General features: G+C 49.6%; 1 protein-coding gene across 1 annotated transcript in view; it reads right to left on the bottom strand.

Annotated features, from left to right (window-relative positions):
• The window catches only part of GABBR1 (gamma-aminobutyric acid type B receptor subunit 1), a gene marked incomplete at its 3' end in the record, with an annotated part of 30243 nt that overhangs the window by 1254 nt on the left and 14429 nt on the right, over nt 1-14560 (bottom strand). Inside the window, exons 5-18 of the mRNA XM_031065482.1 lie at nt 14002-14136; nt 11484-11654; nt 10729-10830; nt 10384-10449; nt 9191-9382; nt 8144-8386; nt 7476-7539; nt 6325-6402; nt 5858-6008; nt 4513-4626; nt 3453-3588; nt 1439-1546; nt 788-881; nt 95-222 (exon numbers count right to left, since the gene is read on the bottom strand). Of these exons, the coding sequence (XP_030921342.1) occupies nt 95-222; nt 788-881; nt 1439-1546; nt 3453-3588; nt 4513-4626; nt 5858-6008; nt 6325-6402; nt 7476-7539; nt 8144-8386; nt 9191-9382; nt 10384-10449; nt 10729-10830; nt 11484-11654; nt 14002-14136 (1782 nt within the window). The remainder of the gene's footprint in view (nt 1-94; nt 223-787; nt 882-1438; nt 1547-3452; nt 3589-4512; nt 4627-5857; nt 6009-6324; nt 6403-7475; nt 7540-8143; nt 8387-9190; nt 9383-10383; nt 10450-10728; nt 10831-11483; nt 11655-14001; nt 14137-14560) is intronic.

The following is a 14560-nucleotide window of genomic DNA, read 5'->3' as shown; positions in this document are numbered from 1 at the left end:
GGGAGATTTTTTTTTTTTTACTTTTTGGGATTTTTCTCAATTTTTTCACCATTTTTCAGGGGAATTTTTTTCCCTGGAATGTTCTGGAATTTACCGCCACGTTGTAGATGGCCATGCCCACGGCTCGGTGGTCGTTGATTTTCTCCGTGGAGACGCTTTTGGTCTCATAGGCCAAGAAAATTCCCAAAAGGAGCAGCAACCCCTTGAATCCATAGAAAATCCCTGGAAAAAATTGAGAAAAAGGAAAAAAAAAATTGAATTAAAAATATATTTAAATTATTTTCAATTCAAAAAATTAATTTTTTTTTAATTTTGTCATTTTAAAAAATTTAATTTCATTTTCATTTCCACCTGAACCTTCCAGAATTTGATCTGCACATCCCAAATTTCAACCTAAAATCCCCCAAAATTTGCCCTAAAATCCCCCAAATTTGCTTTAAAATTCCACCTGAAATTTCAAAAAAAAAACCCCAAATCCCACCTAAAATCCCCAAATTTTACCAAAAGTACCCCAAATTTGCCCTAAATCCCTCAAATTTGCCCTAAATCCCTCAAATTTGCCCTAAATCCCTCAAATTTGCCCTAAATCCCTCAAATTTGCCCTAAATCCCTCAAATTTGCCCTAAATCCCCCAAATTTGCCCTAAAATCCCGCAAAATGTCCCTGAAATTCCCCCAAATTTGCCCTAAAATCCCCCAAAATGCCACTGAAAACCCCACAAATTTTACTGAGAATTCCCCAAATTTTACCCCAAAACCCCAAAATTGACCAAATCCCCCCAAAATACCGAGCCAGGTGTTCATCTTGGTGGAGCTGCAGTGCTCGAGCTGGGGCAGGATGGACACGTCCATGTCCGACTTGGGCTCCTCCTTGGTGAATTCCTGGGGAGAAAACGCCCGGATTGGGGATTTGGGGTTTTTTTTGGGGGTGGTTTGAGGTGGTTTGGGGTGGGGAGAGTCAGAAGAACCTTCCAGAACCCCCCGAACACCTCGAGGAACCCTTAAACATCTCCAGAACATCTCCAGAGCTTCCCAGGAACCCCCAAACACCTGGAGAACCTTCCAGAACCTTCTCAAACACCTCGAGGAACCCTCAAACACCTGGAGAACCTTCCAGAACCCTCTCAAACACCTCGAGGAACCCCCAAACACCTGGAGAACCTTCCAGAACCCTCTCAAACACCTCGAGGAGCCCCCAAACACCTGGACAATCCCTCAAACACCTCCAGAACGCCTTGAGAACCTTCTAGAACCCCCAAACACCTCAAACCCCCCCCCCAAACCCCTGGAGAACCTTCAAGATCCCCTCAAGCACCTCGAGGAACATCTCAGGAACATCTCAAGAACTTCCCAGGAACCCCCAAACACCCCCAGAACCCCTCAGGAACTTCTGGAAGGTTCTCAAACCCCCGGAGAACCTTCCGGAACCCGCGCCAGACCTCGATGGTGCGGTGCAGGGGGTCCACGATCTGCCACACGCTCAGGGTGACGACGTCGAAGGCCACCAGGCCCCCCACGGTGGCGTAGAGCTTCCAGGGCTCCAGGCTCTGCCGGGACGGAACCCCCGCGGTCACCGGAGGCGCCGGAACGGCCGGCGGGTGACGGAGAAACTCCCAAACAGCCGAATCCCAAACACGCGAATCCCAACAGCCGGATCCCAACAGCCGGATCCCAAACACGCGAATCCCAACACCCAAATCCCAACAGCCGGATCCCAACAGCCAAATCCCAACAGCCGGATCCCAACAGCCAAATCCCAACAGCCGGATCCCAACAGCCAAATCCCAACAGCCGGATCCCAACAGCCAAATCCCAACAGCCGGATCCCAACAGCCAAATCCCAACAGCCGGATCCCAACAGCCAAATCCCAACAGCCGGATCCCAACAGCCAAATCCCAACAGCCGGATCCCAACAGCCAAATCCCAACACCCAAATCCCAACAGCCGGATCCCAACAGCCAAATCCCAACAGCCGGATCCCAACAGCCAAATCCCAACAGCCGGATCCCAACAGCCAAATCCCAACAGCCGGATCCCAACAGCCAAATCCCAACAGCCGGATCCCAACAGCCAAATCCCAACAGCCGGATCCCAACAGCCAAATCCCAACAGCCGGATCCCAACAGCCAAATCCCAACAGCCGGATCCCAACAGCCAAATCCCAACAGCCGGATCCCAACAGCCGGATCCCAACAAAGCCCACCCAGATCCCAAAGGAACACCCGGATCCCAAGGGAACACCCGAATCCCAACACCCAGATCCCAAACACCCAAATCCCAACAGTCGGATCCCAACACCCGGATCCCAACACCCGGATCCCAAGGGAACACCCGAATCCCAAGCAGCCGGATCCCAAACACCCGAATCCCAACAAAGCCCACCCAGATCCCAAAAGAACACCCTGATCCCAACACCTTAATCCCATAAAATCACACCCGGATCCCATAGGGAACACCTGGATCCAAAAAACAACACCCAGATCCCAACACCAAAATCCCAAAGGAACACCCGTATCCCCACACCCACATCCCAACAACCTCAACCCCAAAGGAACACCCTGATCCCAAGGGAACACCCGAATCCCAACACCCGGATCCCAACAAACCACACCCAAATCCCAACAACCACCCCACAGGAGGAGCACCCAGATCCCAAAAAGAACACCTGGATCCCAACACCCGGATCCCAAAAAACCACATCCAAATCCCAAAGGAACACCCAGATCCCAACACCCAAACCCCAACAACCTCAACCCCAAAGGAACACCCTGATCCCAAGAGAACACCCGAATCCCAACACCCGGATCCCAACAAACCACACCCAAATCCCAACAACCTCAACCCCACAGGAGCACCCAGATCCCAAAAAGAACACCTGGATCCCAACACCCGGATCCCAAAAAACCACATCCAAATCCCAAAGGAACACCCAGATCCCAACACCCAAACCCCAACAACCTCAACCCCAAAGGAACACCTGGATCCCACAGGAACACCCAAATCACAACACCCAAATCACAACACCCGGATCCCAACAAACCACACCTGGATCCCAACAACCTCCACCCCAAAGGAACACCCAGATCCCAAAAAGAACACCCAGATCCCAACACCGAAATCCCAACAAACCACGCCCCGATCCCAAAGGAACACCCAGATCCCAACACCCAAACCCCAACAACCTCAACTCCAAAAGAACACCCGGATCCCAACACCGAAACCCCAAAGGAACACCCGGATCCCAAACACCCAAACCCCAGCAAACCACACCCAAACCAACACCCAAACCCCAGCAAACCACACCCACATCCCAAGGGAACACCCGGAACCCAAAGGAACACCCAGATCCCAAAAGAACACCCAGATCCCAAAGGAACACCCGGATCCCAAAGCCCCAAATCCCAACAACAACACCCATCCCCCTGGCCCCCGTCCGCCTGTTCCCTCCTCGCCTTCCGCTTGTCCTTCTTGTCGTCCTTCTTGGTGAACACGGTGTGCACCCACCAGATCTTGGTGAACATGCTGCCGTAGGCCAGGCTGAAGCCCAGCCCCAGCAGCCACAGCCGCGCCTGTGAACAACAGCCGGACAGCACCGCCACAGTCGGACGAGGCCGCGACAGTCGGAAACCCGGCGGGGAATGGTGGTGTTGGTTGTTCCTGCTCTGGGTGTTGTCGTTTCCTGGGTTTTGGCTGTCCTGGGTGTGGCTCTGGTTGTTTCTGACTGTTCCTTCCCATTCTGACTGTTCTTGGCTGTTCCTAACTGTTCCTCCCCTTCCCATTCCGATTGTTCCCAACTGTTTCTCCCTTTTTTTTCCCCATTCTGATTGTCTCTGACTGTTCGTTCCCTTCCCTTCCCATTCTGATTGTTCTCGACTCTTTCTACCCATTCCGACTGTTCCTTCCCTTCCCATTCTGACTGTTCCTCCTCCGACTGTTCCCGACTGTTTCTTCCCATCCCTGGTGCTGTCTCCATCTGTTCCTCTGCCTGTTCCCACCTGATTTTTCCTCCTCTCCGCCTGTTCCTCTGCCAGTTCCCACCACATTTTCCTCATTCCTCCGCCTGTTCCTCTGCCTGTTCCTCCGCCTGTTCCCGTCTAATTTTTCTTCCTCTCCGCCTGTTTCTTTGCCTTTTCCCACCCCATTTCCTCCTCTCCGCCTGTTCCTCTACCAGTTCCCACCACATTTTCCTCATTCCTCTGCCTGTTCCCACCCCATTTCCCCTCCTCTCCGCCTGTTCCTCCACCTATTTCCACCCCATTTCCGCCTGTTCCTCTGCCTGTTCCTCCGCCTGTTCCCCCGCCATTTCCCTTCTCCACCTGTTCCCACCCCATTTCCCTGTTCCTCCGCCTGTTCCCATCTAATTTTTCCTCCTCTCCGCCTGTTTCTTTGCCTTTTCCCACCCCATTTCCTCCTTTCCGCCTGTTCCTCTGCCAGTTCCCGTCTCATTTCCCTCCCTCTCCGCCTGTTCCTCTGCCTGTTCCTCTGCCAGTTCCCATCCCATTTTCCTCATTCCTCCACCTGTTCATCCACCTGTTCTTCCGCCTGTTCCGGAAGACGGCGGCGAGCGCCAGGGTACAACCGACGGCCGTCATGTTGTTCAGGTAGGGCTGCGAGTTCTGGATGTACCTGCAACAGCCGGCAGTCGGGTACAACCGGCACCGCAAACAGCAACACCCGGACACGGCCGAGGGTGGGGGTTTTCCCGGTTTTTTATCATTTTTTCCCATTTTTCCCTGAATTTCCCCCGTTTTTTACTGGTTTTCAAAATTTTTCTTCTTCTTTCCCCATTTTTTTTCCATTTTTCCCAGAATTTTTCCTGATTTTTGCCCAATTTTTCCCATTATTTTTTCCCAAAATTTTCCCCGATTTTCCCCTAAATTCCCCCCCATTTCCCCCCAGCTTTTCCCCCAATTTTTCCCACAATTTTTCCCAATTCCTCCCCATTTTTCCATGAATTTTCCCCCCATTTTTCCCAAAAATTTTCCTCATTTTCCCTCATTTTTTCCCAGAATATTTTCTCATTTTCCCACAATTTTTCCCAAATTTCCCAGAAGTTTTCCCTAATTTTTTCCCCATTTCCACCCAATTTTTCACTGAAAATTTTCCTCATTTTCCCTCATTTTTTCCCAGAATATTTTCTCATTTTCCCACAATTTTTCCCAAATTTCCCAGAAGTTTTCCCTAATTTTTTCCCCATTTCCACCCAATTTTTCACTGAATTTTTCCCAATTTTCCCCAAATTCCAAATTTTTCCCCCATTTTTCCCAGAATTTTTCCCAAATTTTCCCTGATTTTCCCCAATTTTCCCATAATTTTCCCCAAAAATTTCCCAGTTTTTTGCCCTTTCTTTCCTGCTTTTTCCCAGAATTTCCCCTCAGTTTTCCCCCAGGATTTTCCCCCATTTTTCCCTGAATTTTCCCCAAATTTTCCCTGATTTTCCCCAAATTTCCCCCAATTTTTTCCCCATTCTCCCCCCCTCATTTTCCCCCCATATTTTCCCTCCCAACCCCTCGGAATTTTTGGGAATTTGGGGGAATTTGGGAATTTTCCCACCTCAAACCCTTCAACCTTTGGGATTGTTTCCCTCCCCAACCCCCAAAAATTCAGAATTTTTTCACATTCACCCCAAAACTCTGAATTTTTTCACTTTAACCCCCTAAACCTCTTAATTTTATCCCCTAAAACTCCAAATTTTTCCACTTAAATCCCCCAAACCTCCCATTTTTCCCCCCTCAAACCCCTAAAAAAATCCCATTTTTTTCCCTCCCAACCCCCCAAACCCACCAAAACTTCTGGAAATTTTGGAGAATTTTGGGGAATTTTTTGGAATTTTTTGGAATTTTGGGAATTTCCCCACCTGACGTGCCCGTTGTAGATGTTGAAGGCCAAACAAACGACGGCCAGGACGATTCCGAGCGACGCCAACACCGCGACGGAAATGAACAATTTTTGGGACAGGAAGCGGAAGGTCGTGATCACCTTGGTGTAATCGGCCGGGGGGGACCCCCCTGCGGACAAAATTGGGACAAATCCCCAAAAAATCGGAAATTTGGGAACACCCAGAAAAAATTTCAGCATTTTTCCCAATTTTTTTACCATTTTCCCCCTTTTTTTTTTTGCCAATTTTCCCCCATTTTCCCCCAATTTTTCCCAATTTTTTCCCAATTTTTCCCCATTTTCCTCCCATTTTTCTTCCCAATTTTCCCCCTTTTTTGTCCCATTTTCCCTCCCAAATTTTTCCCCGTTTTCCCCCCAGATTTTCCCCAAATTTCCCAAATTTTCCCCATTTTCCCCAAATTCCCCGTTTTTCACCCCGTTTCTCACCGATCCATTTGTCGTTGTTGTACCAGCTCAGGTTGTCCTTGGTGCTGTCGTAGTACCCGATCTTCTGGTACTCCCCGTCTGGGACAGGGGACAACGGACAGGTGACACCGGGGCAGGTGGGACAGGTGACAATGGGACAGGTGACAATGGGACAGGTGACAATGGGACAGGTGACAATGGGACAGGTGACAATGGGACAGGTGACAATGGGACAGGTGACAATGGGACAGGTGACAATGGGACAGGTGACAATGGGACAGGTGACAATGGGACAGGTGACAATGGGACAGGTGACAATGGGACAGGTGACAATGGGACAGGTGACAATGGGACAGGTGACAATGGGACAGGTGACAATGGGACAGGTGACAATGGGACAGGTGACAATGGGACAGGTGACAATGGGACAGGTGACAATGGGACAGGTGACAATGGGACAGGTGACAATGGGACAGGTGACAATGGGACAGGTGACAATGGGACAGGTGACAATGGGACAGGTGACAATGGGACAGGTGACAATGGGACAGGTGACAATGGGACAGGTGACAATGGGACAGGTGACAATGGGACAGGTGACAATGGGACAGGTGACACCACACAGGTGACACCAGGGCAGGTGGGACAGATGACAATGGACAGGTGACACCAGGAGAGATGACACCGGGACAGGTGATAATGGGCAGGTGACACCACACAGGTGACAATGGGACAGGTGGGACAGATGACAATGGACAGGTGACAACGGGACAGGTGACACCACACAGGTGGCACCAGGGCAGGTGGGACAGGGGACAATGGACAGGTGACAACGGGACAGGTGACACCACACAGGTGACACTTTCAGAACACCTGGACTGATGACACCTGCACAGGTGACACCTTGGGGACACCAGGGCAGGTGGGACAGGTGACAATGGACAGGTGACAATGGCACAGGTGACACCTTGGGGACATCAGAACAGGTGACACCAGACAGGTGACACCCAGACAATGGCACAGGTGACACCTTGGGGACACCCAGACAGGTGACACCAACACGGGCGACCTGGAGGTCCCTCAATGTCACCCAAGGTCCCTCAGTGTCACCTGGAGGTCCCTCAGGAGGTCCCCGAGTGCCACCCCCCGTTGTCCCCCCGCTGTCCCCTCACCTTGGAGCTGTTCGATCAGGGTCCAGGCCATGCGGGAGCCGCTGGCGTCGAACACCACGTGGCCCTGGAGGGGACACGGGGACGGCGTTGGGGACACCCCTGGGGACACCTCCACCCACAGGTGGTGGTGTCTCAATGCCACCTCAGTGACGTCCTCAATGTCACCTCAAACCCAGAGGTGGTGACGTCCTCAAGGTCACCTCGGTGATGTCCTCAGTGTCACCTCCACCCACAGGTGGTGACATCATCGGTGCCACCTCCACCCACCAATGGTGACATCCTCAATGTCACCTCCACCAGAGATGGTGACATCCTCAATGTCACCTCCACCCAGGCATGGTGACGTCCTCAACGTCACCTCCCCCCACCAGTGGTGACATCCTCAATGTCACCTCCACAAAGGTGGGGACATCCCTGGTGGCGCCTCCAACCACAGATGGTGACATCCTCAATGTCACCTCCATCCACCTATGGTGACATCATCAGTGTCACCTCAGTGACGTCCTCAATGTCACCTCCACCCAAATGTGAATTTTGGAGCCACGCTTTTGAGGAACTTCCACCCAACACAAATCTCTGATACCACCACCACCCAAATCTGACTTTTGGAACCCCCCTTAGATGCCACCACCACCCAAACCCGAATTTCGGCGCCACCGTCCGCTCACCGAGACGCCCTCGAAGGCCGAGGAGTTGAGGGCGCGGTAGATCTCGTCGGTGATGGTTTTGTTGTTGTAGTTGAACTCGTCCAAGCCCACCCCTTGCTTGGCCAACTCTTGGGCCGTCTTGTTGAGCGCCAAGGCCAAGGCCCAGATGGCGTCGTAGGCCAGCGGCGCCTCCTGGTAGCCACCGGTCTCCTTGGGGTTGTTGCCCAACCTCTTGTCCAGCTTCTCGATGAACTCTTGGGACGTCTGGTGGAGGACAACCAACAGTGAGGGAATGGTTGGGTTGGAGACCACTCAATGGTTGGGTTGGAGATCACCCAATGGTTGGGTTGGAGATCACCCAATGGTTGGGTTGGAGACCACCCAATGGTTGGGTTGGAGACCACCCAATGGTTGAGTTGGAGACCACCCAATGGTTGGGTTGGAGACCACCCAATGGTTGGGTTGGAGATCACCCAATGGTTGGGTTGGAGACCACCCAAAGTTGACCCAACGGTTGCGCTGGAGACCATCCAAAGTTAACCCAATGGTTGGGTTGGAGACTCCTCAAGGTTGACCCAAGGTTGACCCAATGGTTGGGTTGGAGACCATCCAAGGTTTGGTTGGAAACCACCCAAGGGAGACCCAAGGTTGACCCAAAGTTGACCCAAGGTTTGGATTGGAGACCACGCAACCTTCACTCAACATTGACCCCAATGGTTGAATTGGAGACCACCCAAGGTTGACCCAAGGTTTGGGTTGGAGATCACCCAAAGTTGACCCAAAGTTGACCCAATGGTTGCATTGGACACCCCCAAGGTTGACCCAATGGTTGGGTTGGAGACCACCCATGGTTTGGGCTGGAGACCACCCAAGGTTGATCCAAAGTTGAGCCAAGGTTTGGGTTGGAGACCCAATGGTTGGGTTGGAGACCACCCATGGTTTGGGCTGGAGACCACCCAAGGTTGACCCAAAGTTGACCCAAGGTTTGGGTTGGAGACCACCCAAAGTTGACCCAAGGTTTGGGTTGGCCACCAGCCAGCGCTGCCCCGAGGCTGACCCAAGGCTCACCATGTTGGAGATGCTGCGCGTGTTCTCGGGGTTGAGCATGACGATCTCGGTGGTGATGTGACCTTCCACCGCCTCGGCCATCTGGTCCGCCGTGCAGTTGATGGACGGGTCGGGCGTGCGGAACCATTTGTTGGCGTACCAGCCAATCAGGAACCAGACGTACTTCTTGCCGTAGAGCTTCTCCTTGTACACCTGGAAGGGTGGGGAGGTCCGTCCGTCCGTCTGTCTGTCATCGATTTCTGGTAATTTCTATCCATTCGTCATCCATCCATCATCATCATCATCATCATTGATCCATCATCATCATCATCATCATCATCATCATCCATCATCATCATCATCATCATCCATCTCCATCCATCCATGATCCACCATTATTGATCCATCCATCTCCCTCCATCCATCCATGATCCATCATCATCATCACCATTATCATCATCCATCTCCATCCATCAAGTTCCACCACTGATCCATCCACCATCCATCATCATTGATCCATCATCATCATCATCACCATCATCCATGATCCATCAATTTCCACCACTGATCCATCATCATCATCATCCATCTCCATCCGTCCATCCACGATCCATCATTGATCCATCATCACCATCATCGATCCATCATCACCATCATCATCATCACCATCATCCATCTCCATCCATCCATGATCCATCCATGATCCACCATCATCATCGTCATCACCACCATCATCCATCTCCATCCATCCATCCATCCATGATCCATCATCATCATCATCACCACCATCCATCTTCATCCATCTTCATCCATCCATCCATGATCCATCATCATCATCGTCACCACCATCATCCATCTCCATCCATCCATCCATGATCCATCAATGTCCACCACCACCACCATCACCACCATCTTCATCCATCCGTGATCCATCATCATCATCACCACCACCATCATCCATCTCCATCCATCCATGATCCATCATCACCATCATCACCACCACCACCATCACCACCATCTTCATCCATCCGTGATCCATCATCATCACCACCACCATCATCCATCTCCATCCATCCATCCATGATCCATCAATGTCCACCACCACCACCATCCCCACCATCTTCATCCATCCGTGATCCATCATCATCATCACCACCATCTCCATCCATCTGTGATCCACCAATCCCCACCACCCATCATCACTTGGTTCCCACCTCACAGAAGACCTTCCTCGCCACCGTCTCGTAGAAGAGCCCCACGATGATCCGGGCGTCCTGCCGCTGCGGGATTGGACAGATTTTCAAAGCCCCGCCCACCTCATTTGCATAAATTAACAACCCTCTCCCACCCGTTCCTTTTTGACCCCAATGGATTTTTGGGGCGGTTTCTCCTCTTTTTGGAGGTCCACCATGGTTGGGGAGGTCCTGAGGGTGGGGTGGGACCTCGGGGTGGTCCTGAGGGTGGGGTGGGACCTCAGGGTGGTCCCAAGGGTGGGGTTGGACCTCAGGGTGGTCCCGAGGGTGGGGTTGGACCTCTGGGTTGGACCTCGGAGGTCTCACCTTGAGGTTCTTGACGGACGCGGAGGGGTCGGAGAAGAAGCTCTGGCGGAAGGTGATCTCCAGCCCGGCCTCCTTCACCCGCCGGTCGAGGTCGTCCAGGGTCTGGTGGAGATGTGGGGACACCAGAAATGGGGTTGGGGACACCAGAAATGGGGTTGGGGACACCAGAAATGGGGTTGAGGGCATCAAGGACAACTTGAGGACACCAAAGATGATTTAGGGCCACCAAGGAGGATTTTGGGGCCACCAAGAAGAATTTTGGGGTCACCACTGAGGAACCCGAGGAGAATTTTGGGGCCACCATGGAGCAACCCAAGAGAGGATTTTGGGGCCACCAAAGAGGAACCCAAGAGAGGATTTTGGGGCCACCAAGGAAGATTTTGGGGCCACCATGGAGAATTTTGGGGCCACCAAGGAGGAATCCAAGGAGGATTTTGGGGTTACCACTGAGGAACCCAAGGAGGATTTTGGTGCCACCAAGGAGAATTTTGGGGCCACCAAGAAGAATTTTGGGGTCACCACTGAGGAACCCAAGGAGGATTTTGGGGCCACCAAGGAGAATTTTGGGGCCACCAAGAAGAATTTTGGGGTCACCACTGAGGAACCCAAGGAGGATTTTGGGGCCACCAAGGAGAATTTTGGGGCCACCAAGAAGAATTTTGGGGTCACCACTGAGGAACCCAAGGAGGATTTTGGGGCCACCATGGAGGAACCCAAGGAGGATTTTGGGGCCACCAAACCCAAGGGGTTCCTACCGAGGTGAAGACCTCCTCGGTCTGCTGGATGGTGGCGATCTTGGTCCAGCCCCACTTCTTGAAGAGCTGCACGCGGGTGGGGTTGTGCAGCGTGGCCGACGGGTGCGTGCGGAAGAACGTCGGGAAGCGCTGGCGGTTGGAGAGCGCCGGGGAGCTGGAGCCGTACGAGAGCTGGGAATTCCCAAAATTCCCCAAAATCCCAGGTTTTTCAGGGAATTTTCGGGAATTTTGGCGATTTCGGGGGGAGTTTTTGTGATTTTTTGGCGATTTTTGGCGATTTTGGGGGGATTTTTTTGGAATTTTTTGGGATTGTTGGGGATTTGGGGAATTGGAATTTTAGGGATTTGGGAATGGGAATTGTGGGGATTTTTTTCAGATTTTTGGGGATGTTTTGGGGGATTTTGTGCAGGTTTTTTTTATTTTTTGTGATTTTTTGGCGATTTTTGGCGATTTTGGGGGGATTTTTTTGGAATTTTTCGGGATTGTTGGGGATTTGGGGAATTGGAATTTTAGGGATTTGGGAATGGGAATTGTGGGGATTTTTTTCAGATTTTTGGGGATGTTTTGGGGGATTTTGTGCAGGTTTTTTTTATTTTTTGTGATTTTTTGGCGATTTTGGGGGATTATTTTATTTTATCGGGATTTTTGGCATTTTTTGGTATTTTTTCTGGATTTTTGGGGGGATTTTGGGGGAGTTTTTTAGGGAATTCTTGGGGATTTGGGATTTGGATATTTGGGAATTTTTGGGGTTGGGGATTTTGGGGATTTTGGGATAGGAATTTTGGGGTTATGGAACATCCAGAAAAACGTCAGGAAGCGCTGGGAATTCCCTAAAAATTCCAAAAACATCCCCAAAAAATTCCAATTTTGGGGGGGATTTTGGGAATTTTTTGGGACTTTTGGGGGATTTTGGGGGGATTTGGGAATGGAAATTGTGGGGATTTTGGGAATTGAAATTTTTGGAATTTTTGGGAATGGGAATTGGGATTTGGAGATTTGGGAACGGGAATTGTTGGGATTTGGGAAATTGGGAATTTGGGGGATTTTTTTGGGATTTGGGGAATTTTTGAGATTTTGGGGATTTGGGAATTGGGGGGGAATTGGGATTTGGAATTTTTGGGGATTTGGGAATTTTGGGGATTGGATTTGTGGGAATTGTGGGGAATTTGGGGGATTTGGGGATTGTGGGAAAAAGGGGATTTGTGGGAATGGGAAGGGGAATTTTGGGAATTGTGAGAACTTGGGAATTGTGGGGATCTGGGGATGGGAATTGTGGGGGTTTTGGGAATTGTGGGAATTGTGGGAATTTGGGAATGATGGGAAATATGGGAATGGTGGGAATGGGAAGGAGAATTTGGGGATTTTGGGGAATTTGGGAATTTTGGGAATGGGAGTGACAGGAAAAATCTGGGAGCAGGCGGGAAGAACAAGGCGGGAATTTCGGGAATGGGAGGGACGGGAAGGACCCCCCAAAATCCCAAAAATTCCCCCCCAAAAAATTCCCAAAAGATCCAGGAATGGTCCAAAAGTTTTTATTTTATTTAATAAAAAATTCAAGAAAATGTTATTTAAATTTTTGTTTAAATCTGTAAAGAATAAAGAGAATTTCCCCAAGATTCCCCCCAAATTACCAAAATGTTCCAAAAACTTTTTAAAAATAAAAAAAGGTTTTAAGAATCCTGAAAAAGGTTCCCCAAAAATCTTCAAAAAATCCAGAAAATCCCCCAAAAATCCCCTCAAAGTTGGGAAAATGCCCCTAAATAATCTTTAAAAAAACCCCAAAAATTCTTTAAGAAATCCAAACAACAAATCTCAAAAAAATCCTGGAAAAATCAAGAAAATTCTCCAAAAAAATCCCCCCAAAATCCCCCCAAAACAAAAGAAAAATTTCCAAAAGATTTTTTAAAAATTGTAAAAATTTTAGAAAACTTGAAAAAAATTGAAAAAATTTGAAAAATAATCCCAAAAAATTCCCTCCAAAAAGAATCCCAAAATATTTTTAAAACTGGAAGAAAATTGAATTTTTTTAGTCAAAAAATTCACCAAAAAAAATCCCAAAAATTCACCAAAAAATCCCCAAAATTCACCAAAAAGTCCCAAAAATTCCCTTTAAATCCTCAACAAAATAAAAAAAATCCAAAAAGATTGTCCAAAAAATATCCCCAAAAATTAAAAAAAAAATCCCAAAACATTTTTTAAAATTGGAAAAAAATCTGAAAAAATTATTCCAAAAAATTCAAAAAAACCCAAAAATTCAGAAAAAAAATTCCCAACAATTCACAAAAAAAAAAAAAAACCACAAAAAAGTCAAAAAAACTCCCAAAATATTTTACAATATTGGAAAACATTTGAAAAATAATTGAAAAAAAAAACCCAAAAAGATCCCCCCCAAAATCCCAAAAATTCACCAAAAAAATCCCAAAAATTCCCGCACCAAAACAATTCCAAAATTTCCCAACTTTTCCCCCAGAATTCCCACATTTTCCGGAAAGTTCCGGAATTTTCTCCGCTCTCTCACCACGGTGACGTTCCAGATGCGCGCGGCCTCGGCCACCAGGGTGGAGACGCTGGAGCAGCCGGGCATGAGGATGATCTTGAACGGGAGGTTGTAGAGCAGCTCGTAGAGGAACTTGGTGGCCTGGCCGGGGTCACACTGAGGGGACAACCGGGGACAATCCCAGTTCCACCAGTGACCACCAGTTCCAGGGGAAAAAATCCCCAAATTCCCAAAAAAACCACCCAAAAATGACCCCAAACACACCAAAAAACGCCCCAAAACCCTCAAAATCCAAGGTTGAACCCAAAACTTCAAGGTTGAACCCATGAATCCAAGATGGCACCAGGTGGGACTTGGTGGCCTGGCCGGGGTCACACTGAGGGGACAACCGGGGACAATCCCAGTTCCACCAGTTCCAGCCCAGTTCCAATCAAAAAACCCCCAAATTTACCCCAAAATTGCCCCAAAATTGCCCCAAAAACCCCAAAATCCAAGGCTGGACCCATGAATCCAAGACGGCACCAGGTGGGACCAAGGTGACACTGAGGGGACAATCGGGGACAATCCCAGTTCCACCAGT

The sequence above is a fragment of the Geospiza fortis genome, unplaced genomic scaffold (genome assembly GCF_000277835.1).
Source record: "Geospiza fortis unplaced genomic scaffold, GeoFor_1.0 scaffold51, whole genome shotgun sequence".
Classification (NCBI taxonomy): Eukaryota; Metazoa; Chordata; class Aves; order Passeriformes; family Thraupidae; genus Geospiza; species Geospiza fortis.
Note: the sequence above shows the minus strand (reverse complement) of the source record. Positions and strands in the feature narration are given on the sequence as shown.